General features: G+C 57.6%; 1 protein-coding gene and 2 long non-coding RNA genes across 4 annotated transcripts in view; 2 read left to right on the forward strand and 1 right to left on the reverse strand.

Annotated features, from left to right (window-relative positions):
- Gsg1l (GSG1 like) overlaps nucleotides 1-27,775 on the reverse strand; it is a 113,598-nt gene that overhangs the window by 44,152 nt on the left and 41,671 nt on the right. The window contains exon 2 of the mRNA XM_015491193.2: nucleotides 12,739-12,891. Coding sequence (XP_015346679.1) covers nucleotides 12,739-12,823 — 85 coding nt within the window. The 5' untranslated portion in view covers nucleotides 12,824-12,891. The remainder of the gene's footprint in view (nucleotides 1-12,738; nucleotides 12,892-27,775) is intronic.
- Nucleotides 12,777-15,801, forward strand: LOC125612352. The gene is made up of 4 exons (XR_007342701.1): nucleotides 12,777-12,915; nucleotides 13,383-13,510; nucleotides 14,271-14,411; nucleotides 15,683-15,801. It is a non-coding gene; the product is annotated as an uncharacterized LOC125612352 (long non-coding RNA).
- On the forward strand, nucleotides 16,256-27,648 carry LOC125612354. Of its 2 annotated transcripts, XR_007342703.1 has the most exons (4): nucleotides 16,256-23,559; nucleotides 23,918-26,155; nucleotides 26,251-27,213; nucleotides 27,316-27,648. It is a non-coding gene; the product is annotated as an uncharacterized LOC125612354 (long non-coding RNA). The 2 variants fall into 2 exon arrangements; XR_007342702.1 differs by having other exon boundaries at nucleotides 16,256-26,155.

Consider the following 27,775-nt stretch of genomic DNA (forward strand, 5'->3'; position numbering starts at 1 on the left):
GGGGAGTCTCCACCTCCTTGGGGGGGAGGACCGCGGGGGGGGGCGCACAGAAAACACCGTGGGCGAGGAGACCCTTCCCCAAGGGGAGGGGGCCTCCAGGGCCCTGGACTCCACAGCTGGCGTCTAAAGGGAGGGGGTTGGGGACAGAGGAAAGGCAGGCGCCTAGGGGGACAGCAGCAGCTCCTCGTGGGAAACACGGAGTCCAGGGAGGGACCAAGGACAGAGGACCCACAGAGGGGCAACGGGGTCGCCGCCTCTTCGGAGTTATTGACCCAGCAGCTCCACCACGGGAATTTACCCTGAGGTACATTTGCGTGTGCCGGCAAAGACTTACAGACAAGGGTATTATTATACGAAAGCGTGGGAAACGGCTTTAAAATCCACCAATAGGGGATCCGTAGCTAAAGTTCTGGCAAAGGAAATTTCTGCCTCGTCGCTGACCTCACCTCCCACCCTCTGCCCTCTTCCACTCCTCTCCAATCACTGGTCTCCTTGTCCCTGGAGGCCCCCAGCTTATTCCTGCCGCAGGGCCTTTGCACTTACTGTTTCCACTGCTCTAGACATTCACATATCTTTTTACTTCTTCCTCTCTGCAGGCTCAGATTCCAGGCCCTTCCCCAGTGGCCGTGGCTGTGGCCTTTGGAGGCCAAGTTCACTATGTTTCAGAAATGTCAGTGTCCCCTCATCCACCGTGGAGACCCTCCAGCCCAGAGCAGTCAGTGGCCTAGAACATCTCAGGGTCTCACAGGGGACCCAACACATCACACACCATTCAGCTTTCAGTCCCAGGGAGCTCTCTACCAAGTCTGCCAAGCTGCCATTTATGAAGGTGTGGTGGGGAGATCCTAGGGCACCCCCAGGCCCTCACTTCATGTTTCCCCTGAACTGCCACCGTCAACGAGACATGAAGAGGTGACAGAGTGTATAAGACTACCTGACTTAAGGCTGTGGCACCTCTCCTGCAGGAGCCTTTCACCCCGGGGCGGCTTGAGGGAGTCAGTGGCCACGTTAGGGTCCTCGTGGCGAGGAACCAAAGGTTCAGGAGGTTTGGGGTGGTCTCTGGCCAGCAAGCCCCAGGGAGGATCCCACTCTGGCCAAAGCCTTGGCCGTGACCTTGCGGAGCACCCCAAGGGCCAGTCCCAGGCTCCTGACCCATGGATCTGTGAGCCCATAACTGTGTTCAGTTTCAAGTTGCTAAGCTCGTGCTACCGTCACCAGGAAGGCACAGATAATGGGTACGCAGAGCAACAGCAGGAAAAGGTGACAGAGCTGGGGCCCAGGGCCACACCTGACCAGGGCAGGCAAGACCCCTCCAGCCTGAGCCTCAGCTGGTTGGTGGGGTTGGGGAAGGTTCTCCCCTCCTGGGTGTTACGGGGGGCCACACTCATGGTCCAACACAGATGGCACAGTCCAGACCTCTCACTGCCCTGCCTGGGGCACCCCTCCAGCCCCAGCCAGGATCAGCCACGGGCAGTCTGTCTTTCCCAGCCCCTATGCTCCACCGGCGCTCGCTCGCGCTCTCTCTCTCTCTCTCTCTCTCTCTCTCACACACATACCCCACATGATGCAGATCAATATAGTTTGGGGGATTTTAGTTTTTTGAGTTGTAGATGGACACAATGCCTTTATTTATTGATTTATCTTTATGTGGTGCTGAGGATCGAACCCAGGGCCTCGCCCATGGTAGGCAAGTGCTTTGTCTCTTGGGGTTTTGTTTTTGGTCTTAAATTCTATTTATTCTTTTAAAAAAATATTTTTTTAGTTGGCAATGGACCTTTATTTTATTTATTTATATGTGGTGCTGAGAATCAAACCCAGGGCCTCACACACGCTAGGCAAGCGCTCTGCCACTGAGCCACAACCCCAGCCCTTAGATTCTATTTGTTCTGATAACAATATTATTAACCCAGATTACCGTGGTTTATATTTTCCAGGTATATCTTAATCCATTCGTATCTACCTTTCTATAACTTTTAAAATGTACTTCTCGCATTGTTGGATCTGGTTGTTTTTATTTCTATAGCCCAAGAACTCTGCCTTTTAATTGGTGAATCTAACCCAGTTACATTTATTATAATTTGGTGGTTTTTTTTCCCCTCTTACTGTGTCACAGTCTGTCAAGGCAGCAGAGAGGCCCAGCCCCGAGGCCTCAGTCGCTCACAGGAATATCATGGTTCTGTGATGACAGCCCTAAAGCCCAAGCCCCTCGTATGGGGGCAGGAGAGAATGAGACAGCAGCCCAGGGAGTCCCAGTGGCCCTGGCCCAGCCCCTCCACCCACCCTGTGCTGAAGGCTCACCCTCCTTTGTGGCTCAGCCCATCCCAGCTGTATTAGGACCCTAACGACCACACGTGGGATCACATCTTCTCATCTTAAGAGACATCTCTGGTGTCTTGGCAGTGGCTACAAACTTCATGGGACTGAATGTCATACCATTGTCACATGCCTGGTGACCAGCGAGCCGCCTCTGGGCTGAGGATGGGGTGCAATCGACCCGGCCTGAGAATGGCAAAGAGCTTCCCAAGGCACAATCGTGGTGACCCAAGTTGAACAAGTGTGTGGGGGTAAAACCAGAGAGACCCACTGTCACTTGGTGACCCCAAAACAGTCAGAGGCCAGCGAAGCTCAGCCCCTCGCTGCCTCCTCTCTGGGACAGCCACGTCCGGCAGCTCTCAGAAGAGTCCTCGAAAGCCAAAGTCATGGCTGGACTTCATCTTCTCAAGGGCAGCTGTCCCTCCCCTCCGCTCCACCACCAAGAAAAGCACCGAGAGATGAAATTACAGCGTGACCTTTAAAATGCAGCTCTGCCTGAGATCCATTAGGTCTCTGCCCCTTGGACCGTGAGATGACCGGAAACCAGAAACGAGACCGGAAAGCTCCCAGCCTCAGAGCGGAGGCCCCAGATCTGCTCTCCAAGGCCAGGCCGCCCCCTGCTGGCCGCACCAGGCAGGACCCCAGTGCAGACAACTACACGAGGCCAGACCCCGGTTCGAGTCCTGCTGGGCCAGCCTGCACTCTGTCCCTCCTCAGATCCCCACAGCCCCCACGGTAGCCGCGGCCCTGATCCCGTTGACAGAGCCGGGCCCAGGGAACACGGAGGTTCCATGGAGGAGAGGAGCCACAGCTGGGCCACCGGCCTTCAGCACCTCTGAAGCACCTGTTAGAGCACCCAGCCCCCACCCAAGAATGAGCTCAGGGCATGACTGCAGCCCACGCCAAGACCCCTGCCAGGCACAAAGGACCCAGGAATGACCACGAGAGACCGAGACCTGGCCTGAGGCTCACGCTCTAGTGAGGAACACCCAAGACCCAGGGAAACACACACACTCACCCCGGAAAAGCGGTGAGTGAGGCAGAGCCGAGGGGAAGGCATCCATGGCTGTAGGCCTGCCTCCCCTACTCACAGCTGTGTGACTTCAGGCATGTTAATCAACCTCTCTGGGCTTGCTTTTCCTTCTAAAGTGAAGGTGAGATGCCAACTAAAATACCAGGCACATCAGTGGCAAAGCAGGACCCTCAGGGAGGCAGAGGGTGGGCCGGCTCTTCCCTGGATCAGTCACACACTCATCAGACTAGTGGGCCCCTTCCCGCAGGCTGTCCCAGGAGTCCCCCAGAGCCTGGCTCCCTCTGGTTGGAGAGGCTGAAGCTCTTGCCTGCAGGGAGCTTGAGGGACTCCAGAGCCCAGCTTTCCCCGACCACAAGGTTCTGGCCTCAGTTTCCCAGCCTGGTGGTCCACCCCATTCGCTCCTTTGGGGCTGGAGCCCCTGCCTCTACTGCCCTCTGCTGGACGGAGTCCTGGCCACTGGGAAGAGGCGCACAGCGAACCGAAGACCTCTGACTTCCCCACCCACGGGGACTTGGCTTCCGGGAAGTCCACCCCGAGTCCAGCCTGCCCCTTGAACCAGGGCCTGGGCCTCCCTTCTGGTCCCCGCCTCCTGGCAATCCCCAGAGAGCAGGCCCGAGCTCCCAGCACCCGTCTCCACCCACTCCTCCCGTCCACTGAAACCAACAGAAGCCAGCAGTTCCGCCACGTGGGGCTTCCTTCCAATTTTTATTAGACTTATTAAAATTCTGGCCTTTTCCCACACCCCCAAGGCCCAATTTCCACCTGGCCCTGGGCCTGAGGCCAGGCTCATTGGTATGAAAGGCCCGACGGCCGGAGAGTCCCCGGCCCGGTTTCCAGGAGCCTGCCAAGGATGTGGCAGAATTTAAATCACGGATGATCAACCTGGGGGGAACCCGTGACAGGACACAGCTGCCCCGCTGCCCGGCCTTCTGGAGAAGACTCACCGGCTGTCTCCAGCTGACAAGTCCGATTTCCCTTCTAGAACGTTCTGAACATGCATGGGCCACTGTCTTCCTGCAAGACTCCAGCTCAGTCATGCAACGAACATTTAGGAAGCGCCGTGGACATACCAGGCGTGGGACCAGCCTGGGGAGATGGCAGCCATCCCCCAGGGCTAAGGAGCAGCGTGACATAAACAGCGAAGTACAATCAATGACTACAGAGACCCAAGACAGAAATATGCACAGCCACCACCGAAGCTGGCAGCCCGTGGCGACTCCAGGAGCAGATGCTGGCAAGGCCCTTAAACCTGATGGACCTTTTGGCCAACTTTTCAAATATCTGGAAGATTTCCATTAAAATATGGGAGTTTGGGCTTCTCTTGTAAGAATCAGAAATACTGGCAACACCCGAGTGACATTTTCCCCTTGGCAACTGCGACGGTCTAAATGTGTGTGTTCCCCTCCCCCCCCAAATTCACCTGTTGAGGCCAAATTTCCTGCCCGATGGTACTGGGGGCGGGGCCTCTGGGAAGTGATGACATCATGTGGGTGGAGCCCTAGGAATGGGGTTAGTGGCCTTCTGAGAAGGTTAGTGTTAGTGCCTTCCTCTGCGGCCACACGAGGACACAGCCAGAAGGCGCCCACTATAAACCAGGAAGCTCCCAGAGACACCAAGTCAGCCAGGGCACTGGCCTTGAACTTCCGGCTTCTGAACAGAGACCTATAAACACCTATGGTTTCTAGGCTCCCAGTTCTCAGTGTCTTTTGTTATCTCGTCCTGAAAGGCAAAGACAGCACCCTCCTCCTGGGCTTCATGAAGCTTCCAAAGTGGGGGTGAGGCAGAGGGAGGGGGTGGTGGATAGAGCACAGTGTCCAGGCAGAGGGGACAAGGTAGTCGTGGCCACACCTGGCCACTGGACTCCACAGGCCTCCTGTCCTGGCTCTCTGGGGTGTGGATCCCTAAGACCTGCTTCTCCCAAATCCCTCGCCTCCCTGACCCCCGCTGCCACGGGCTCCTGTGGCCGCACATCTGCAGTAACCCCTCCTGCTGCCCCCTGCCCCAGAGGTGTGCCGGCCCCTCCTCCACCCCAAGAGCTGTCTTTGCAAATCTCACCATCCTGAACTGTCCCTCGCGGATTAGAGCCTCCGAGGGTCCCCGCTGCACCCCATCCCAGGGAGCCCACATGTCCTAGCCTGGCGTCCAGCCCAGCGCAGCGCAGGTGAGCCGCCACTCCAGGTGAGCCGCCTCCCGGAACACTGCCCGCTGAGAAGTCCCTTAGGGCAGTGGAGACTTGGAAAGTACTGCCACCGGCATCCGGAGTGGGAGGACCCAAGATGGGCAAAACACCCTCCAGTGCACAGGACAAGGTGGTGACGGAGGAAGATTCAGCCCCAGATGTCGCCAGGATGAGGAACCCTGGCCCTGGGGCGTCATATAGAGTCCTGTGCTGCCCAGGACCTGTCAGTCAATGATGGCCACGTACACAAGTGACCCCTTAAGATGACCAAATTCCTACCCCCTAGTGACCTTGTGGCAGTGTGAGGTCACAGCCCAAGGTGTTATTCACGTTCGTGGCGATACCAGTATGATCACCCCAGCTTTGTCCCTGTCTCAGAAGCCGAGCGGGGGCCACCGCGACCGCACCTGGTCACAGCGCAGAGAGCGCTGCAGGTCAGCTGTGGCAGGCGCGTGCGCACTCCTAGAGCCCTGCACCGGGCAGCAGCCTCGCCCGTCCTCTCCTGGTCCCCGTCCGCCCGGCCCCCCCCCCAACGTCGCCAGGTTCCCGGGGTCGGGTGTACCTGTGGTGATGTTCCTGCGATGACACAATCGCCTGATGGCACAGCTCTCAGACGCGACCCCGTCTTTAAGTGATGTGTGGCTACCTAAGGTCTTTCAGCCACTCAAACAAATATTTATGGGGTGCCCGCCACATTCCAGATGGGCTTGGAGACTGGCAAGTGCTGTTAAGGAAACAAATCGGAAGGGACCAGAAGGAAGAGTGGCGCGGGAAGAGCTCCTAAGGAGGTGACGTTGAGCAAGGCCTGAATGTCAAGGAGGGGAGATACAGTGCCAGGGGAGGCCCAGGCAGGGGAGGCCCAGGCGAGGCCCAGAGCAACAGCCGGATTGGGGGATGAGCAGTAGTTGGTGACATTACACAGGAAGGCAAAGGCCACATTTTGTACTCATGGCAAGGAGTTTGGATCTTTATTCCACAAATGGAACACTTGATAAATACCAAGTAGAAATGACAAGATCAGATTTTCAAACAAACCCCTCTGACGGTCAAATCAGGCTCAGTGAGAACAGGATTCCACCTATTGCCCAGCGTCTGCGGGGCTGCAACCCTGCCATGGCGCAGGCCAGCTCCAGGTCCAGCGGTGGCGTGTGAACCGACCCCCAGGCCACTCCATGATCCTTTGCATGTCCATTTCTGCTCCTCCCCTGCCTCAGACCCCTTTCTCTTCCCTTGATGCAACAGGTCAGAGGCTCAGAACTGCCTCCCTCCAGAGATTTGCAGGAAAGGGGAAGCAAACCCTCTTAGAAAAGCCTTCCCATGGCGGTTTCTATCTTCAAAAGCCTTAATTTACAGAGGAGATTTTGCCTGGGGCCTCTAAAGGAGCAGAGAGAAAGAGCAAGACGTCTTTTAATCTTCAGGGTGAAAAGAGGTTGCGTTTTCCTTGGCGGGGGCGGGGGTGCGCTGGGGATCTGGGTGGTGCTTCATTGGCCAGCACAAAACATTTTTGAATTAAAAAGTTAAACACCGAGTAACCCAGCAATTTCTCCCCTTTATCTGCCCAAGAGACATGAAAACGTGCATCCACACAAACTCTAGCCCAAGGAGGCTGACCGCAGCCTGTTCACAACAGCCAAAGGCAGAAGCGACCCAAGCGTCTATCCACCAGTGCGCACAGAGACGACGGGACACAGCCACGGGATGGAGTTGAGTTCGGGAAGTTCTGCCGCATCATGAACCTTGGAGACATAATGCTCCATGAAGTGAGCCAGCCATATACAACCATATATTGTATGATCCCTTTATTGATTTATTTTTGGTGTGGGGAATTGCACTCAGGGGCACTCGACCACTGAGCCCCATCCCCAGCCCTATTTGGTATTTGATTTAGAGACAGGGTCTCACTGAGTGGCTGAGGGCCTCACCTTTGCTGAGGCTGGCTTTGAACTCACGATCCTCCTGCCTCAGCCTCCCAAGCCGATGGGATGAGAGTTGTGCATCACCATGCCTGGCTGTATAATTCATTTATATAAAGTGGCTAGGACAGGCAAACCTTTGGAATAGACAGTGGATTAGCGGTGACCTAGGGCTGGACCCGTTGGTGGAAAATGGGGAGTGGCTGCTGGTGGATATGGGGTTTACTTGGGGGACAATGAAAATGTTTTAAAATTAGACGGCGGTGACTAAAAACCACTGAATCACATGCTTCCCATGGGCAAAGTTTATGGTATGTAAATTACACCTTAATAAAGTCATTTTTAAAACATTCTGAAGTAAAAAATCAGGAGACTTTTCCATAAAAATCCAGATTCTGGCTCTCCTTGAATGCCAGGCATGTTTCTCCATGGCAACGATGAGCTGTCCCCGAGTCTACCAGAGTCCCCACACTGCCTGCTGTATCACACCTGGGCAGCTTTGGTGTCATCTGCATGGACCGTGTGGGTGTTGAACTCGAGACCAAAATGACCACAGGTGCCAAAGTTACCAGCCCCGGTCTCATGTCTGTCCCTAGACACACAGAGCCCTGGACCAGGAGGGTTGTGTGCGCGGGCAGTGGATGCACAGCGTGGTACACTGACTGCTCCAGGGATTTCAAAGCACATGAGCTTTGAAGCCAGAATCCCCACCGACCAGCTCCGAGCACCTCGGTTTTCTAAACTACAGAATGGGGACAATCACAGCAGCCACCATCACAGGGCTAAACTGAGGTGCTGTGCCCAGCATACAGTTGGTGCTCAATAAATGTGAGCTACAGACTGCAATTTCTTGTCTGCAGTCTCCAATTCCAGGACATTCTGAAATTCATACGCTTTTTTCATGATTCATTTGGACACAAAAACCGGACTTGGCCGAAACTCCTAGAGAGCAAGGCCTGAGCCAACAGATGTGAGGCCACTTGTCACCTCTCGTGACACCCCTGGTGTGCTCATGCAGGTTTTCCTGCAGGAATAGGAATATGTCAGCTTCCAGGGTGCACCCGTCTGGGGGAGTATGTCACCATCCAGAATCCGGAAACTTCTGAATTCTGGAACACTCCTAGCCCCGGGGGTTTCAGACCCCTGACCCAACCCTCTTTGCCTGACTGACTACATACGTCATTGTGGCACAGCCCCAGCAAAGACAGTGGCGACAGAGGCCTGGAGATTTCTGAAGACAAATCCAGAGCCCAGGGGGATGGACACTAGGATTAAGATGGAGACTCTGCAGGAAATGGCTGGCCTGTCCCCGGCACACCTGGTTTGGGGTTGGGCTCAGCACTGGCCTCCTTCACTTTGGGATCTGGAAAGATTCCGCTGAGTCTGTGGGCACCTGAGGGGCTGGAAGAAGCTGGTGCAGAGGGCGACACCTGTAGCATCCAGAGCTCACAGGGACACCCCAGGGGACCTGGCCAAGCGGCCCCAGCCCTCGTGCAAATTAAGACTTTGGTCCCAGATTAGGGAAGATCAGTCCTGGCCCCTCCCTCCCTCAAATGTTATCAATGGCTCCCATCTGCCCAAAGAAAACACAGCTGGGAGCAGAGGACAGCTCAGAGGCCCAGCTAGGCCACCAGTTGAATAAGAAAGAATTTGACTGGCTGTTGTCCCCGGTTCCTAGAAGGAAACTCTAATCTGTTATCCACCAGCCCCTTGGAGCACGCCCCTGGGAGTTTATGCTAATGAGATCACCCTATAAGAAGTTTGGGGCTTTGCACCAGCCTGACCCAGGGGAGGGCCCTAGAGATGGCCATCAACAGGTGGCCAAGGTTTCCACCCACCAAGCCCGTGCCACCAAATCCCCATCAACACTCTGGACACCAGAGCCCAGCGGGGCTTCCTGGTTGGAGAACACGCAATGTCCCAGACACAGCTCCAAAAAGTCAACCCTGAAAACAACCTGTCCACCCGTTAATGGGCAACTTAACCCCTGAGCCACATCCCCAGCCCTTTTAAAATATTTGGAGACAGGATCTCACTGTGTTGCTAAGGGCCTCTCGATGCTGCTGAGGCTGGCCTTGAACTTGCAATCCTCCTGCCTCGGCCTCCAGAACGGCTGGGGTTACAGGTGTGTGCCACTGTGCCCAGCCGATCCGCAGCAGGGCCATCCACGGCTCCCGGTCAACTTTGTGACCACAGAGAGGATGAGCCACGCTCTGCATTGCACTGGGGGGCTGAGCCTGGAGGATGGCAGAGTCCATGTGTTTAATGCACTTTCGACGGAGGATGTTTCCGACTTATGACGAGTGTCTGGAGGAAACCTCGCGGTGAGTTCAGGGGCATCCACACGGGCACAGATGGAGATGTCTAGCAAGGAGCAGGGGTCAGTGGATGGAATGTCACTTCAAAGGATACCTCGGGGCTGGGGTGCAGCTCAGGGACACGGCACGTGCCTGGTGTGCGCAAGGCCCTGGGTTCAATCCCAGCACCACGGGAATTTTAAAAAATGGATAAAAAGACGAAACACCAGGGCTAAGCGGGGTTCTGGCAAAACCGCACAGGATTCCTGCAGAAGGCAGGCCCGGGCCTAGCGAGGGTCCGGGACGGGCGTTGGATCAGGTATCAAGAGCAGGGCGCCTGCTAAACCAGACTCCCCGGGCCAAGGACAGAGTCCAAGGTCAAGACCCAGTCAACAAGGGGACTCAGGGGGGCCTGATTCCAGTGGGACAAGTGAGAGAGGCCCTGCCACAGCTCAGCAGGAGGCCTGTATGACTAACCCAGCCAAGGGGTTGATTTGGCTAATTAATCCTAATAACCAGCTGAGCAGGGGCTGTCCCCAAACTCAGCGTCCTCCTCTGCTCTAGAGCCGCTGACCTTGGGCTGAGCTGGGCCAGCAGATGGCAGGAGCCAGGCTCTCCCCGGCCGGCTTCCGCGGCTGGCTGCCGTCCACGCCTCCTGCCCGCTCCTTCCCGGACAGAAGCACTTCCCTGCCCTGGTCTCAGGCCAGAAGCTAGGTCACCCCTCTGGGGCCCTCTGCACCGGTGCCCTGCTCTCTGAGGTGTCCCTGAATCCGGCTTCCTGGCCCTGCGGGTCAGACAGCTGCCACCTCCAAGTTGGTCTCCCTTCCCCACGCCTCTCTCCCAGGCGTGAATTCCAAGTCCCTCCCCTCCGCCACGTGCCACTTTGGTCTTAATATCTCATCTGCCTGCTGCGTGCTTCTCAGTTACTGTTTTCCACGGGACTTAAAAAATGAAATCTTCCCCCTTCCGCCCGGTCGCTTTGAAGCGGGCTGGAGGGGGGCTTCATCCCAGCTCCACAATGAGCCAGCTGTGTGACCCCGGGCAAGTCAATTAACCTCCCTGAGCCCTGGATTGTTTATCTGCGTGGAATTATGGAGACAATCTTATTTAGTGGAGCAGCCAGACTCTCCACTGGGAGGAAAAGTGGATTTCAAAAAATTTTTTGAGGGTTGAAAACTTTGGTAAACCTTTGGAGGATGAGGGACGGGTCTCTGTCTCCTCGGCCACCAGGACCTTCTGTAGAACTGAGCCTGCGATGGTCCTGGGCCACAACCATCGTTCGTGACTGGAGTCACCAGGTTGAGGGGGAAGGCTGGGTGCTTGGGACCACCAAGAGGGTTCTTTGAAGAAGAGATGAAGGGGGTGACCGAGGGCCAGGATGCTCCACGCACAGCATGCAGACCTGCTCAAAGTGGACTAGTGGTCCTTCCCCTCCTGACCACATCGCCCCTTGCTCTGAATTCCTCAATGGCTCCCTATTGCGGGCCTGGTGAAATCTGAAGATCTCTGCGAAGCGTCAAGGCCCTCCCTCGGCTCTCAGTGCCATCTCTCAACAGCCCTCTTCCTACCCCCCACCTTCCTGTCTTTCTGAACTTCCTACAGGAAACTCCCAGACTCTGCCCCCCACCAGGCTGGGCCATGCCGCTGCCTCTAAGTTGCCCACGGAGTGGACTCTGCCTGCCCCTCCAGGCCTCGGCTCAAAGGCTGCCTTCCTCAGGCCCCACCCTGCCTGTCCCCACGCCCTGGGCAGAGGTCGGGTGGGCACCACACCAGGGGTTGCCAAGGTCCACACGCCAAGTCGTCACCATCTGAGCCCGTCCCTCTGCAGGACGGCAGCCTTCAGGAGGCCTGAGCCTTCTTCCTCCTACTCCCTCCACCTCCCCGCACAGTGGCCGTGTGCAGCAGGCGGTCAATAAATGCTGAGCACATGAGAAACAGGTTCTCAGCCTCCAGGAGCTGGGAAGGGGCGGGCGGGACCCCCGGTCATTATGTTGCGGTGGAGATTCAGGCCATACGCGGCTCCTCAGCGGGATGGAGGGCCACCAGGCCACATGTCACTCTGTGCATCCTGGAACCAGCGCTCAGGGGCACCTTTGATTCCCTCTGACACACTCTCCACCTAGGGGTCACCCCAGGCCCTGGGCAGCAGGCCACCGAATCCAGGGGCCTTTTCTTGGCGCCCTGTGGCTGCACTTCTCTGAGTGGCACGATGCTGGTGACTGTCCCCTCCTTCCTGAAACCCTCGAAATCTTTGCCTCTGAGGTCTTTTCCGGCAGTCTCTGACCCCCCACACCACCCCTCTAGCTTCTGTGTGTTTGACCGTCTGCGTCCTACTCAGCATCTCCCGGTGGAAGGAAGGGTCAAAGGCCAATAAACAGAGGCGGAGGAGTGATGTGGGTGTCCTCCACCCCAGTGAGCGCCCTCTTCTTCTTCTTTTTATTTTTGTACCAGAGATTGAACCCAGAGCCGCTTTACCACCGAGCCACACCCCCAGGCCTTTTTTAACATTTTATTATTATTATTATTATTATTATTTTTTTTTAATTTTGAGACAGGGTCTTGCTAAGTTGCTTAGGGCCTCACTAAGTTGCTGAGGCTGGCCTCCAACTTGTGGTCCTCCCGCTCGAGCCTCCCACATCGCTGGGATTACAGGCGTGCCTCGCTGGGCCTGGCCCTTCTTCTTTTTCTAATTGGTGTGCGCACACAAGGGTGCCTCATGCATCCTGGGCAAATGCTCTACCACTGAGCCATAACCCCTGCCCCACAAAAGCCACCACGACCCACCCATTCTATAAAGCCACCCTCTCCGCCTGCGCCCTGGATCCGCCCATCACCAAGCTGTCAGGCTCCGAGGGGCGGGGCTGGGGGCGGGGCTCCTGGAGCCCCAGGACTCCGCCCGAGCTCGCTGCGCGGGACGGACACGCCCCTCAGCGTGGGTCCCGGGGCTGCGCTCCCTGCGGGCCGCTGGCTGCCCGCCCCGCCCCTGGCCGCGACCAGTCCTACCTGAGAGCACCGTGAAGACGGCGGCGAAGGCGTTGAGCTTGAGCCCGTCGATGACGCTGCTCGAGTGGAAGAGCTCGAGGCACATGAGGCTGAAGCCGACCACCAGCAGGAGGATGTAGAGCACCTCGGAGACCACTGACAGCCACAGCACCCCTGCAGAGGACAGCAGAGGCCCCGGTGAGGGCCGGCTCCCCGACGGTCCCCGCGGATGGAGGGACCCGCCGCGCCGCCCTCTCCAGGGACTGGATGGGAACCCAGCAAAGCCAGCCGGGGTGTGGCTGCCTCCGCTGACCGCTACTGGCCAGGGCAGGGTGCGACCCACCAAGGGCCTCTCTCCTTTATCCCCGGGCTGCGTGGCTCGGGTGGGGCCAGGGCTGAGCTGCAGAGGTGCGAGCAGATGGCCTCCCTGGGGGGCTTTGTCTGCAGGCTGACCAAGTTCCCCGGTGCTGACCAGAGGGCATAGGGTTCTCTGTCACCTGCAGCCCTAAGAATCCCGAGTCACATCCACACATCATGCTGCCCTCCAGGGACACCTACACCTTGACCTGCCCTGTGTCCTTCCTGCTTTTTTCTAGAAGTCACCCCTGCTATTCCCGTGACTTCAACCTGGTAATTCTCCCAGCTATTATGTCCCGTCCTCCCAGATGCAGCCGATTGGTCCAGTCTGATCATCGAACCCAGAACGGACCAATCAAAGCCCTTCTCTAGGAATCTGAGCAGGGAGCCACAGAGACAGACCAGGAGAAAAGAGCTCAGAAGAGAGTCAGAGCAGGTGAGTGCCTGGATCCAGCCATTCCTGAAGGCCAGCTCCACTCTGGGCCTTCTAGTGGTTTAGCTATTCAAATTTTGTCTTCCCCAAGACAGCATGGCTTCCTTTCCCCCACAGGGCTGCTTAGTTTAGGGGGCATCTGCTGTTCCTCTACCCCACATTCTTCCCTTTTCTTCCTACATCCTTTCTTCCAGTCTTGGTGGTTGAGTTGCTGCTAACCCACATCTTGGCTCCAAGTTTGGGGCACAGGGCTCTTAACTAGCTCCATGTCTCTCAATCTGCAGTTTGAGCTCAGGAATGACTCTCCCTCTGAGCCTCAGTTTCTTTCTCTATGAAATGGGTATTTATTTGTATTCCAAGATCCCAGGATCAGCACACAGGGAAGGCTTGCATCCTGTGTATTATTACAGTGGTCCTATGGGAGAACATGGTGGGGACACGGCCAGTGGGCTGGACATGGAGCTCAGGAACCCTTGACCGAGGGAGATGGAGACCCACAGACAGATTCAAGAGTGAGGAATGAAGCCCATGACTTCTGAGAATCGGGGGGAGACGAGGAGAGGGAACTGTAGCCACACCTGTGTAGCTGACTCTGCAAGCCCCAGTAGCCGGGGGTTCAAGCAAGACCCAGGCTTTAGAAAAGGGACAGGGACCAGGCCTGACTGGTCAGAGATGGCCCCGTGACTCAAGTCAGTTTCATGAGCCTGGGCTACAGGACTTTTGCAGGATCTCGCAGGAAAGAGACGCCCTTTCTTTCTGCCAGGTTGGAGGTTGGAAGGATGGAACCAGCTGAACTGTGTGGGAGCAGAACCTTCCTGAAGGTGAGGTGGATGTCAAGCTGAGACAGGGCAGGAGAGTGTATCCCGATGACGCTGTCTGGTGCCCGCGATCCAGCCAGGCCCAGGTAAGCTTGAGGGAGGACTCACATCACTTCCCATTGCTGTTCTCTGAAACCGTCCTGTGTGTGTTCTTTCCGACCTCTGCGGCTCCCCGTGGTGCCCCCTCCCATGTGAAAACGTCCCAGGGAGCACCCAATGGATCCTGTTTACTAAATGAAGCAAACAAACAGCTAATTCTGGGCCCCCATCTGTTTGCTAAAGAAAAATCCAGATTCTGAAACACCCACTATCCTTTCGAACAAATGGGGCTTTCAGAGTTTGGGGAGAACTTTTCTCTTTCTCTTTCTCGTCTTGCTACAAAAATATCGCGTCTCCTGAGCAATCCCTTGGATTTCTGAGAGAGAAGAGTGCGCTCTTGGCAGCCGGGTGCTGTTGGAACACTCCCTGGCACGGGTGCGCAGCTCCGGGGCCCTCGGCTGGCCCAGCGCCCACCAGGCAGCAGGAGGGAGGCAGGGAAGCGAGGGGAGCCGGGCCGTGCCAGGAAGCTGGCTGCCCAGGACGGGTGACAGCCCCGACTCGGGAGCCTCCCGGGGGGGCCTTGTCCCAACCCACATTGGCCCTGGGCCAGGCGTCCCACACACAGTAGGACCCTGCTCTGCTCTTTCAGATGGGAGGAGGGGGTGGGTGCCACCTCGGGGGGGGGTGCAGCCCAGGGACAGCAGGAGCCCAGGGTGGCCATGTGGCCTCTTTCGCCCACTAGCTCCTCTCTGAGATGGGCAGTGAGCCCGGCCCTGTCACAGGCCGCCAGGATCGGGTTCCTCAGTCCTGCTGCCTGGCTAGATCCGTTCCTGTGCCTCCTGACCGCTGCAGGCTGGAGCATGTTTGAAAGTCCCCAACCCCTGTCCCCAAGCCACCGAGCATTGCGAGGACAGCAGCTTGGATGATCATCACCGGGTTTCTGCTGAGGGCAGCAGCCAGGGTCACAATACAGCTTGACAGTTAGGAGGTGATTGTGACGTGCCTGGTCCCCATGACCAATGCTCATGACCCATCTCCTGGACACTCTTTTCAGTGTTTTTAGTCTTTGGAGAATTATTTTGGGGCAATGGGACCCCACTTTGCCCATCTTGGCTCCGAAAGTGCCTGGGAACTTACATGTCCCTCTCTGGGCGGTCATCAACCTGCGTGTGACCAGTGGGGCCCCGTCCTGGGGCTCTAGCTGGGGCAACTCTGAGGTGACCCACACTGTAGGGAGGACCTGGCCATTGTCCACCTTAATTCCCTTTTGTCCCTCCAACCCATTCTGAGTCATTTCCCTTCCCCGGCTTATCTCAAGTTCCAGAATCAGTGAGCCCCGCAGGCCGATCACCGGGCAGGGGACCGAAACTGTCCCCTTAGCAGTGATGTCTTCCTGGCACGCGTAGGACCCTGCTGTCGCAGACCGAGGGGACAGTCTCTAGTTCTTTCCCTGGGCAACCCTGGAGCTGGGCAGGTCCCCTGCCTCCTCCCAGTGTGGCCACAGCGAATGAACTAGGTTCTGGAGCCAGGCCTCTGTCCCCAGGGGCTATGCGAGCCTGGCTGGTGCCAGGGAGATGGCTATTGTCTGGTTCCCACCATGAACCACCTCCATCCGGTCCCCAGCTCCCTCCCAGTGTCCCCTGGCAGCAAAGACCTGGATGCAAATCCTGATGCTGGGGAGGCCGGGCTTGACTTGGGCGCACAGGCCAGTGAGGCCCTCTGAAGGGTCTCTGCAGGGGGACAGCTGAGAAGGGACAGAGGAACCTGGTGACGGGGAGCCCTGCCAGGGTCTCTAGCCTCTCCCTGCCCTCAAGATGACGGGGGACGGGCTGTGGCCACGATAAAGTTGAACACAAGCGGTTGAACCCGAAAACCCCACGGGTGTGGAGGTGTTTGCTGATGTGGACGGCGATGGCGGCTGGAGGCTGGAAGCCAGTCGGTGCCTCTGAGAGGCCCGTGGGGCACTAGAGGGCAGCTGGGGGAGGGACCCAAGAGGACAGCATTACTAAAAGGGAGGGGCCAGGGGCCACGGAGGTCCAGCAGATGCCACAGGGAGGCCCGGCTGCCCACAGCCCCTGGGGTGCGCCACCACTTTTCAACCCCTGCATCGCTGTGCCCAGGGATGCCCTGGTCACCAGTGCCCACTGTGCCCACCATGAGGGCTCCGTGTCGCACTGAGGTGGTGCCCAAGTCCCTGAGGTGGGTCCTACTGGGACGCAGTCAGCACCTGTGTCTTCCCACGGATGGTTTAATGCTGAGTCACGACATAAAATTGTCACAGCCAAACAGCGAAGGAGCCAGTCACTCCGGCCATGTCTGAACCTCTTCTTTCCTCCGTGGGAAGGGGCGTGTGGTGCTGTGTGTCCCCCACACCTTCTGACACTTGGGCATGATTTTGAAGCCGAGCGTGGGCCCCCGGCTCAGAACCTTCCTGGCCAGTGTGACCGTGTGAGCCACCTCCTGGGCTGAGGTCCTCCGTCACCCCACCCCGGCACCCCTCTCTGTGTGCACCCTGCTCTGTGCCCATGGCGCTGACCTGCCCATCTCCCTGCTGCTGGGTGGGAGAAGCCCGGCTCACCCTCCCGGAGCACCCCTGGTTGGACTTTGTCCTCCTGCCTGTGACTTCCACTCCTGGGGTCCCCCACCCCAGGTCGGGGCTCACTGGCTCTAGATCACTGCCCTCACCCTTCCCCGCCTGCCTCGGGGAGTAGCAGCTCCCCACTGTTGGACTTGGGGGCCCGATTCCCAGCCCTGCCCTTCCTCGGTTTATCAGCCGCCTCCATTCCAGCCACCCGGGCTGGGTCCCCCCCTGACTCATCTCGTGTCATTGCAATAAATCCCCGTCCCCTGATGGAGCAGGATCCAGGCCAGCGCTCCGGGGTTGCTCCCGACCGGCAGCCTCAGGGTCGCCAGGAGATGGTGGTGCAATGTCGGGGACTTCACCCACCGGGGACCTGCTGGAGGAGGGTCTCAGTGACGGAGCCCCTGCTGCGTCCTAAAGCCCCCATCCCGCCCCCCGCGGTGGGGACACGAGCTCTGATCCGAGACCCACTAACCTAAGGCTCTTTTTAAAGCGGACGGCGCATGCGTGAACGCAGAGATGGGAAGGGACACCCCAGGGCCCACGGCAGGGATATGGGAAGGGACACAGGGCCCGCGGCTCATTGGAGGCTCATCGCCATGGCCATGCGGGGCAGAGGTTCCATAATCACAGAGATGATTGTCCCCAGTCTCCAAAACCTACTACTAATGGCTCGATTTGCAGAGGAGAATGGGTGACCTACGGGGGCAGAAGGAGTGAAGTGCCCGTGGGTGACAGCCCGCCCTGCTGCCTGCACTTCTTGCCTTTTTTAAAAAAATGGCCTGGGAGCCCAGGAGCCCAGGAGGCCAGCTCTGGTGGAGTTGATGGGTTTATAGGAACCGTCCCCCCTCGCCCATCCCCCCTGGAGGAGAGCGTCCCCAGGGCTCCTGGGCTGAGCGGGAAACCAAGTCCTGGCTGTGTGACCCTGCCTGGGGCCTGAGTCCTAGGTCCTGGGCTTCACAGACAAGTCGTGAGCACTGGACGGGACAAGACCTGTCAGTGCCACGCACCTCACCCTTGGGGAGTGTTCAAGAAAGGTGACCACGACTGCCACTAACTATGGGAGGCGCCAGAGAGCCCCGAGGTCCCTGGTGTCATTCTATGAACCGAGCTCAGGCTGGTGCCCACGGAGGTGGGTGGGCAGATCACACGACCTGGCCCCTCGTGCAGTCAAGAGGGGCCATAAACACCGGGTGCATGAGCCTCTGCCACCGTCACAAGGCTCCTTGTTTACAGAGTAAACTCTGCTTCAAGTGTAGAAAGGGGCTGGGGCTGGGCTCATGGCTGCCTGGCACGTGTGAGGGGCCGGGTTCGACCCTGAGCACCACATAAAAATAAATAAGACTAGAAAGAGTAGAAAGGGTCCTCTCTAAAGTAACAATAAAAAAGAGTATAGAAGCAGAGTTGTGTAGCTGTTCATGATCAGACACGACATACTGTCCATCTTATTCTATTTATTTATATTTTGGGGGATACCTGGGATTGAACCCAGGGGCACTTAACCACTGAGCCACTTCTCCAGCCCTTTTTGTGTTTTATTTTGAGACAGGGTCTCACTAAGTTGCTTATGGCCTTGCTAAGTTGCTGAGGCTGGCCTCAAACTTGTGATCCTCCTGCCTCAGCCTCCCAAGCAGTCACGATGACCGGTATGCACCACCACAGCTGGCTGTGCATCTACGTTACACGACTAGCCTGCACAGTAGGTGTGTTGACACAAGCATTGCCACAAGCAGGTGAGTGACGCATGGCGATGCGTCATGTTGGGACGGCCACACGAGCGCTGGACGACCGGAAAGCCTCAACTTCATGGTAGTCTGGGGCCGCCTTGGCATCTGAGCTGGAGAGTCTCGGCTGACCCTCTAGAGTGTGCCTTGGTTGCAGGGACAGCCCCAGCTCGGCCCCACGGCGGGGTGCGGATCAGGTCTGGCCGCATCACTGTAGACAGTTATAAGTGGCGGCGAGGCACAGAGGTGGAGATGGTGGCCCTGGGCCACTCCATCTGGGGCGGCTCCTGACCCTGCCAGGGACTAGCAAGGAGACATGGCCTCCGTACCCGCTGAACCTCAGTTTTCTCACCTGTAACATGGGTCCAGGAGTCCACTCTGTGGACCCACTGGTGAGTCAGAAGGTCAGGAGAGCCGCGTGTGGAGGGTCAGCTGTGACCTAGACGACCTAGATGACGTCTCCAAGGCCAAGCAGCCAGGGAGACCCAGGTCTGCCACAGGTGCCTGCCACAGGTGCCTGCCAGGTGTCAGACCAGTGAGTCCATTGAGGGGGTCGGAGGGGACGGTGGCCAAGTCCCACGGAGTCCCAAGGTGCAATGCTATTTCAAAAGGAAATATTTTTTTTTCTCAAAAAAAAAAAATCCATCAGTTTAATGCATCAGATCAATAAGTCACGGTGCAGTGGCTGGCGGTGGGGAGATGGGTGAGCCGTCCCTGGTCCTGAGCATGTTAAATCATGTAAACGACATGAGCCAGGCCTCGGTGACAGCTGCTGTTTGTGAAATGTCAACGGGAAGCTCAGAGGCAGCGAGGGATGCGTGGGGCTGGTGGGAAAGGCCAGGGGCCTGGGGAACCGCAGGGGGACTTCAGGGGACTCGGAGCCACCACCCCCTGCAGAGGAAGGACCCCGCTCCAGGGAGAATCTGGGACCTGCCCACGTCCCAGAGCAAGTCGGGGAGCGAGTGGAGGAGGGAGGTGCCTTGGGTGCTGTCGCCAGGACGGGAGCTCCTTCAGAGCTGGGCAGGGGAGCCACAGATGGTGGCTCTCGCCATCCCCCGGGGGAGCCCTGCAGCCGCAGACCCCTGCAGGACCCCCCCTGCCCGGCAGCTCAGCTTCCCCCGGTGAAGGCCGTGGGCTCCCGTGGAGCTGCCGGGGGCTGGATCCAGCCCACAGAGGGCCTTGTTGGGCCCACACGGTGTTTTTAAAAATATCTGAATTCATTATCGACATTTAAAAATAGGAAACTCCTCATAAAAATCCAGATTTTTTGGACTCTGTTCGTGCAACGAGTGGATGAAATACCGGACCCGTGTCCCCACACGATGACTGCTCCGGGGCCAGGCTGGGGCTGTCCCCTCTCCACAGGGCACCACTGTCAGGCCAGCATAGCCCCCACCCGGCCACCACGCTCCTGCCGGGTCCCACGAGCATCTGAGTTTACAGTCCCCTCAACCGTCGGTGTCACGTCTCCCCCGACGACGCTCTGCAGCCGGGCAACGTCTGAAGACCCTGACGGTCCCCCTGGTATCTATGGAGTGGCAAGGGACCTGCACACTCTCAGTCACCCACTGACTCAGGGCCTGGGGGTTCCAGCAGGCTCGAGGGTGTCCCTTTTCAGAGTTACATAAAAGGCGTTCGACTCAGGTGCCCTGAGTGGCTTGTTGGACCCGAGGGCTCTTCCTGAGAGTCATCTTGCCCACCCTGTTCCATGTCCCTTCCACAAAGGCCCAGAGAGGGTGAGTGAGTTACCCAAAGCCACAGTGCTCAGATCCCCAGCCTCGGCACCTGAGGAAGAGCGGCTGTCCAGCATGCCCACCTCTTGGGGTGCCCCCCCAGACGTCCATGTCCTAATCCCCAGGTCTGGACATGCTACCTCGCAGGGCACAAGGGACTTTGCCGATGTGACTAAGATCTCAAGATGGGGACGTCCTCCTGGTTACCTGGGTAGCTCAGTGGAACCACACAGGGATTATAAGAGGGGACCCGGAGGGCTAGAGTCAGAGACGGAGACGTGGCCACAGAGGCAGAGGTTGAAGGGACGTGGGGCTGTAAGCCAAGGTCACGTCAGTGACCTCTAGAATCAGGAAAAGGCAAGGAGGCGGGTCTTCCTTTCAGCCTTCGGAGAGGAACACAGCCAGGAAGCCCTGTGGTGTCACCCCTAAGACTCCTTCAGGATCCTGACCTCCACAAAGGTGAGCTGAATCTGCCGTTTTAAGCCACGAGGAGGTTTGTGGTTATTTGTTACATCAGCAACAGGAAACTAATACACCTCCTCTGCGTTCAAGGGCCCTCCTCCAGGGAGTCTGTCCTGACCACCCAGCTCCTGTGTGGTCCCCGGAGAGTCCCTCCGCCACTCCCCGTGGTGGGGAGAGCCTGGACTTGGGGCTAAGCAGATCTGAGTCTGACCTTGACCCTTGCCTGACCCCTCTGAGCCTCAGTCTATTTGGGGTCAACAGGGCCAATCTGACAGGTTTCCCGGCCAGTGACTCAGCTCACGGCAGGTCCCTGGGAATCATGGCCTAGCCAGCCAGGGAGCTGGGCCCAGAGACGTGAGACCCTTCCCTGCCGCCGGCACAGCTGCACAGGTGGTTAATCATCGGGACAGATTTTGACAACGCCTCTTGCCCCTGGAGTTCCACAAGGCGCTGGTCCCTGTGGATCCAGGAACATCTCTGGCAGACGTGCCCTTTAGAGGTGGCTCTGCTGGAATCCGCCAACAGTCCGCCAGCCTGGGAGATGTGTCGTGGTGACCTTGGCCTTCAGCATCGGATGACAGCAATTTTTCTTTATTTTCAGAATCCAGAAACTGACTTTGAAAATAAGCTGTGGTCCGCACAGCCCGGGGCTGCAGGTGGGCAGAGGGCAGTAGGGCGGGGACTTAGGGGAGTGACCTGGGTGAGTTCCAGTCACACACGCCCTGCCAGGTCACCCTGGGCCTCCCTCCCTGGGCCTCCCTCCCTGGCTGCACCTGGGCCTCCCTTCCTGAGCCTCCCTCCCTGGCTGCACCTGGGCCTCCCTTCCTGGGCCTCCCTCCCTGGCCTCCCTCACTGAGCCTCCCTCCCTGGCCACACCTGGGCCTCCCTCCCTGGCTGCACCTGGGCGGCCCTATAGGCAGAGGAATGGCCAGGACCGTCACCCAGCTGAGGACGGGTGTGGAATCTGTTTGATTTTGTTCTTTCTTATGTTTGTTCCTCCCCCCGCCTTCTCTCTCTGTTTTCCTTCCTCCTTTCTGTCTGTCCATCTGTCTCTCTCCCCTCCTACCACTTCTCTCTCTCTCTCTCTCTATGCCATGTCAATATTGAAAAATGGGGAAATCACATGGAAATGGAGATGCAGTTGCCCACCTGGCGGCCAGGGCCACGTTCCCACTCGAGGACAGCGGTGGGAACCGAGTGACAGCTGCCCCGTCCCTACTTTGCCGCAGTCTCCACCCCTCCCTGTTGTCCCGCCCCAGAGGCTGAGGGCTACCTCCCAGAGACCCTCAGAGTCTGAGCAGTGTCCTCTGTAACGACAGCGGCCAGGGAGCAGCGGGAGGGCAGGAGGAGCCAGGCCAAGTGCAGTCAAGGAAGCAGAGATGGCCACAGCTGGGGAGGGAGCCAGCCGAGCATGCTGGGAAAGGCCTGCGTCCAGGAGCCTGCCAGCTCCTGTCCGGCTGCCACCTGCTGCACAGTGGGTGTGACAGGGGCTGGTCCCCGTGGAGGGGAGAAATAAGGGAAGTGCCTACCTGATGTGGGGTAGTAGTGCAAAACCCAGCTTTGTTCCTGACCCGCTGTGTGGCCCTGAGCAAGTTACCTTACCTCTCTGAGCATCCGTTTCTTCCTCCATCTCAGAGGGTGATTTTGAGGGTTAGAAGAGACATGGAAAGAGGCACTTCCCAGGCTCGGCTCTCGATAAGCCTCACCGCGTGCCAGCTTCCCCTTGAACAGATGAGAATGCGGAGTGTGTCCAGCCTGAAAGAGCCAGGCTGGGGGGGGGGGGGGTTGTGCACAGCTGGTCGCACTGGGTGGCGTAGATTTCCAGCTGCATCCTGACCCACCCCCACTGTCCTGACAAGCGGTCGGAGACGTGTCAGGTCACCCAACGGCGACTGTGTCATACATCACCCAGCAGTGCCAAGGACTGTGCTGCGTCCCGGACAGAAACTCATTTCACTCCACCTCAGAGTCAGGTGCTCCTGGGACCTCCCTGCTTCACGTGAGAGGAAACTGAGGCCCAGGTCACGTGGCCCGCCCAGCCCTGGCAGATAAGTGGCAGCCTAACTGGGCTCCCTCTGCATGGCCGGCCCTGCAGGGGGCTCTGGCTGGTTCCTGGCAACAAGCGTTTGAAGTAGGAGAAATAGGCTCCGTGTTATAAGGGAGGGCCCTGAGGCACAGAGAAGTTGACCTTCTGCCCAAGGTCACACAGCATTGGCAAGGGGCAACAGGAACGGCACCCAGGCCTGTCTGAGCCTCATCCTCTCATTCTCTGCACCTCTCTTCTGGGCCACGGACCTCTTTGGCACCTAGGAAAGCCTGGGGTTCTCCAAATATTGTTTTTTAAAATATTTTTTTAGTTGTAGTTGCACATTTATTTTTTTTCCCCAGTGGTGCTGAGGATCGAACCCAGTGCCTCGCATGTGCTAGATGAGCGCTCTACGGCGGAGCCACAACCCCAGCCCTCCTCCAAATATTGTTTTTAAACACACAGCGCAAGCACACATGGAATTGCAAAGGAACCAATTAAACTGAAGTGGAGTTATCAAAGCACGTTTAAATGAGATGTGTAATACTAATCCTCGTGCTTCATTATTAAGGCGTGAAATAACGAGATCTACTGCGAGTCCAATAACGAAGGCAACTTCAAAGTCGCAAGGTCGGGAGCTGTATTCTAAGATACCTGCAGACCTTCCAGGTAACAGGAAAGGGCGATTGTTGTTGGTGACAAGGACCCGGGCTCAGTGAGGTCCTCTGAGATTTGTCACCTCCACGCATCACCGAGGGAAACGGGAACTGCCACTGTCGAGATGGAATGTTCTGCCACCACGTTCTAGGTCCCCTGAATCCTGCCCGCGGACCCCCTGGGAGTGTCAGGTTAAGAGTCTCCACTAATCAGCCGTTGGCGAAGGCGTGGTGCTAAATGGCAGATTCCTGGGCTGGTCCCCAAGGGGTCTGATGCCTCGGGTCCCGGAAGGGGCTGGGCAATGCCCTATGGGACAGTGACCCCCAGCCACTCTTCCTCCTGTACCCTGTGGTCTTTTCTCAACCTCTAGGTCACTTGAAATGGTGACAGGCGTTGGTTTCTCTGGGTCTGGTCTGCCTGCCTCTGTCATGAGGACCCCACAGGGACAGGCTGTGTCCCGTGTGACAGGAGACACTCAGCAAATTCAGCCGTCCCTGGGATTCCCTGGGGGACTGGTTCCAGAATCCCCCACAGATCCAAAGTCCACGGATGCTAAGACCCTTACGTAACAGCCAGCATCTGTACGTGGCCTACACGGCCTCCTGCGGACAGTACATCACCTGTAATACCTAGGACAGCGGAGTGCTACGTGAGTCGCTGCTACACTGTATTATCATTATTATTATTATTATTATTATTATTATTATTATTTAATCTTTGGTATTCAGGGGCACTTGGCCACTGAGCCCCATCCCCAGCCCTATTTTGTATTTTATTTAGAGACAGGGTCTCACTGGGTTGCTGAGGGCCTCGCTTTGGGTGAGGTTGGCTTTGAACTCGCGATCCTCCTGCCTCAGCCTCCCCAGCACTAGGAGAAGGCTGCGCGCGTCTCGTGCAGATGCCATGTTTTTTTCACCTCTTTCTGATCTGCGCCTGGTGGAGTCTGAGGCCGGGAACGGGGGACACACTGCACCTGCTGAGTGGTGAGAAGAGGGGGTTGGTTCCAGGCCCACAGCAAAGAGACCCGAAGCAGCTTCTTGGAGGAGGTGGGAGGCTCCCGAGTGAGGGCCGCCTAAAGGTCAAGGTCAAGGGCAAGGAGGACCCAGAGATGAAAATGCCGAGGGTTTCCGCGGTTCAGACCCTCCAGGGACATTTGCAGGGAGGGAGGCCGATGCCCGGAGGAGCTGACCTCGGGGCTGGGGCAGGGTTCACGGACTCATTCGTCCATTCACTTTGGGGGGCAGAGCGGGTTCAAATCCCACCCCGCCCCCTGCGCCCCCAGCGGGGCGATGCAGCTGGTGTCTGGATCTGGCTGGGCCTCCTCCCGTCTGCAGTGAGGCTTGATGAAGTGTGGAGGGACGGTCCCCCGGGAGGGACAGGCCCCGGCCCGGGAGGGACAGGTGTGGCATCTTGTCTTCTTATTGCTCTTTGGTGCCGGGGCCAGAATGCGGCAGGAAAGTCCCCTCAGGGCCTCCGCAGAGACCCGAGGACAGATGCAAAGCAGTGAGGCCCGTCAGCCCACGGGGACAGCGAGCAGGGACGAGGGGAGGAGGAGGGGCGGCCTGGCCGGGCTGGGGGTCCCCAGGGTTTGTGGAGGAGGCAGCTCTCGAGAGTCTGGAAGGTTCCAGGGAAAGTGAAGCAGCCGGAGGAAGCAGGACCCGGGAGCCGGGGAGGCCACAGCCAGAGCCCAGCCGCGGGGCGAGGGGCGGGCAGAGGAGGCCAGAGGAGTGGCGTGGTCACAGCTGGGTGTCCCCGTCGGAGCCCCTGCCAGCTGCTGTGCAGGGGAGGAGCCAGCGGGTCCACCTCGTCCTGTGGGGGTGGCCTTGAGGACCCCGGGAAGCAACGGGGCCTCCTGGACAGTGGGAACCAAGGTTGGGGGCTCCAAGCAAGACAGAGGGGTCACCCCGAAGACTCCAGGCCACGTCCCGAGGACAAGTAACCAAGCGGTGGCAGACTCCCACCTGACACCACTAACCCCTCCCCCACCAGCCGTCCTGGCCTGTCCTCGGGGGTGCTGAGGGAGGGGCTCCAGCTGCTGAGATGCCCCCTCCCCTGGGGGCCGTGGAGGGACAGCCACCTGGCAGCAAGGATGAGCCACAAGGGACCAACTCCACCTGTACTGTGGCCTTTCACTGTCCTCCCCTATGGCCTCCCTCTTGTCCCTCACTTCCTGCGCTCACAGAGGTCTCCATGCAACAGGCACTAGCCTGCCCTGAGGCTTTGCACTGACTGTTCCCTCTGTCTGCAATGCTGTTCCTGCAGGGTCTGCTGTGGCTTGGATATGATCTGAGTGTGACCTGAGGGTGAATCTGTTGAAATCTAACTCCCCCCTTGTTTGGCCTAGATGTCACTTCTCAACCATGGCTCCCTAATCCCAGTACTTAAGATTACCAACACCCCTTTCTGATACTCCTAGCCCCTTCCTTTATTTTTTTCCCCCTAGTGTTTAGGGCTTTTTTGAGAAGGTCAGTCAAATCTGCTCTCCTCAAAGGCCTCCAGTGCTCTAATGACTTCCTGTTGCTCCTTCCAGGACCCTAATGGATCTGGCTCCTACCCTCCTCTCCAGCCTCCTCACCTGCCTTCCCAAGGCTCCTTTTCATCTAGAAAGGTACAAAATGCATTCTCACCCCGGGGCCTTTGCACATGCTATAACCACTTTGGACAGAAACATGGATACAAGAAACCTCTTGCTTTCCTCCTTAGATAACAGCACACCCAGTAACAAGCGGGGTCGGTAACAAGTAACAAGAGCTGATCTCTAGGCATGGGCCGAAGAATGGGGGTAAAAATGTTCCGGGGCAGAAGTCTCTGCAAGGGCTTATCCGCAAGGGTGCTGTCAGCAAGGCTGCTCCTGCACAGTGGATGGGCTTCCTTGGGCTGAGTAAGACATTCACCTTGACAGAGAAGGCGAAGCCAGGCAGCATTTCACATGGGTCTGTCTTGCACTGCGAGTCTCCATCTTAGGACTCTGGGCTCAGACAGAATCTTTTCCAAAGCCCCAGCCCCCACCCGACCTCCACCTGGACCAAAGGGATCTGGGCTTTATCCTCTGGCAGAGGAGTCTAAAAATATCCGCACTCGCTAACTTCATGGGTTTATTCTCTCATCTGGGAGGCCCCCACAAAGCTTTTGCCAATATAAATGGCATTTCCTTTGGTATTTTTAAAGATCAGAGAATCCAAGGGAGTAAGCAAACTGGATAGAGGCCTTTGAGAAAGGAACTTTCAAATGCCTCCTGTTTCAGGTTTTAAAAAAAAGTTTTTTTTAAGGAGGCCCGAAAGGTTAGGTTTCCTGATAGTTCACAAAGGAAGGAAGCAACCTAAAGTCACAGGGAGAAAGAGATCCGACCTCCCTAGTTGTAAAATTTAGATTTAAATCCCCCTGAGGCGCTTCCTGAAGCTGCCACGTTAAGCAAAGATTTTTCAAACACGAATTCAGCTAAGAGAGGCTAAAGGGAAAGAGGATTTTCCTCCGGAAACACCCGCTGCTCACCTGGAAGTCGGTGGCCCTGTTTCCCAGGCTCCCTTGCAGGTGAGCGGGGCCGCGGTGGGACTCGCCCTGGCCACCAGGCTCTGAGCAGACACAAGGAGTGGCTTTCAGGACCACGGTGGGAGAAGCTGGTGTGTGGCCCCTCCTCGCCCAAGCGGTGGGGTCACCTGTTGAGAGGTGAGTGTGGCCCTCCGCCTGGGGCCCTGGGGCCCTGGCTGTTCCCTCTAGAAGGTTCCTTCCTCTTATCCTCACATGGCTGGCTCCTTTTATCCATTCCAGTCTCCCAGTGTCAGCTCCTCAGAGAAGATCCAGAAGGTCCCCTCCCTGGACACTGCCCATGACGACATCCGTGTCTCCCTAGCAGGTTTCCGGTTTGGAAATGATCTTGTCATCAGCTTCCTCGGTGAAATGGGCTCTTTTCTCTCCAAGGTGATTCCGGAGACCTTGGTGGGGACTGACACCTGGTCTCCACCACCACCATCCCTCCTGTGCCCAGGGCCAGTCCAGCCACATCCCTTTGGGGATGGAAACTGGCTTTACCTTCCGGGTCCTCCCTGCCCGGTTCCCTGCCTTTGGAGGGGCAGCCGCTCACAGGGCGGGGCTCCAGGGCGGGGCGGGGCTGTNACGCTCCAGGCCTGGAGCGTCAGAGTCCATGGTGATTGGTTCAGAGTTGGGCACGTGACTCAAGCTGAGCCAATCAGAGGCAGTCCTGGGACTTTGCGGAGATATCTGGCAAAGG

Source organism: Marmota marmota, unplaced genomic scaffold, assembly GCF_001458135.2.
Source record: "Marmota marmota marmota unplaced genomic scaffold, marMar, whole genome shotgun sequence".
In the NCBI taxonomy this organism is placed as follows: domain Eukaryota; kingdom Metazoa; phylum Chordata; class Mammalia; order Rodentia; family Sciuridae; genus Marmota; species Marmota marmota.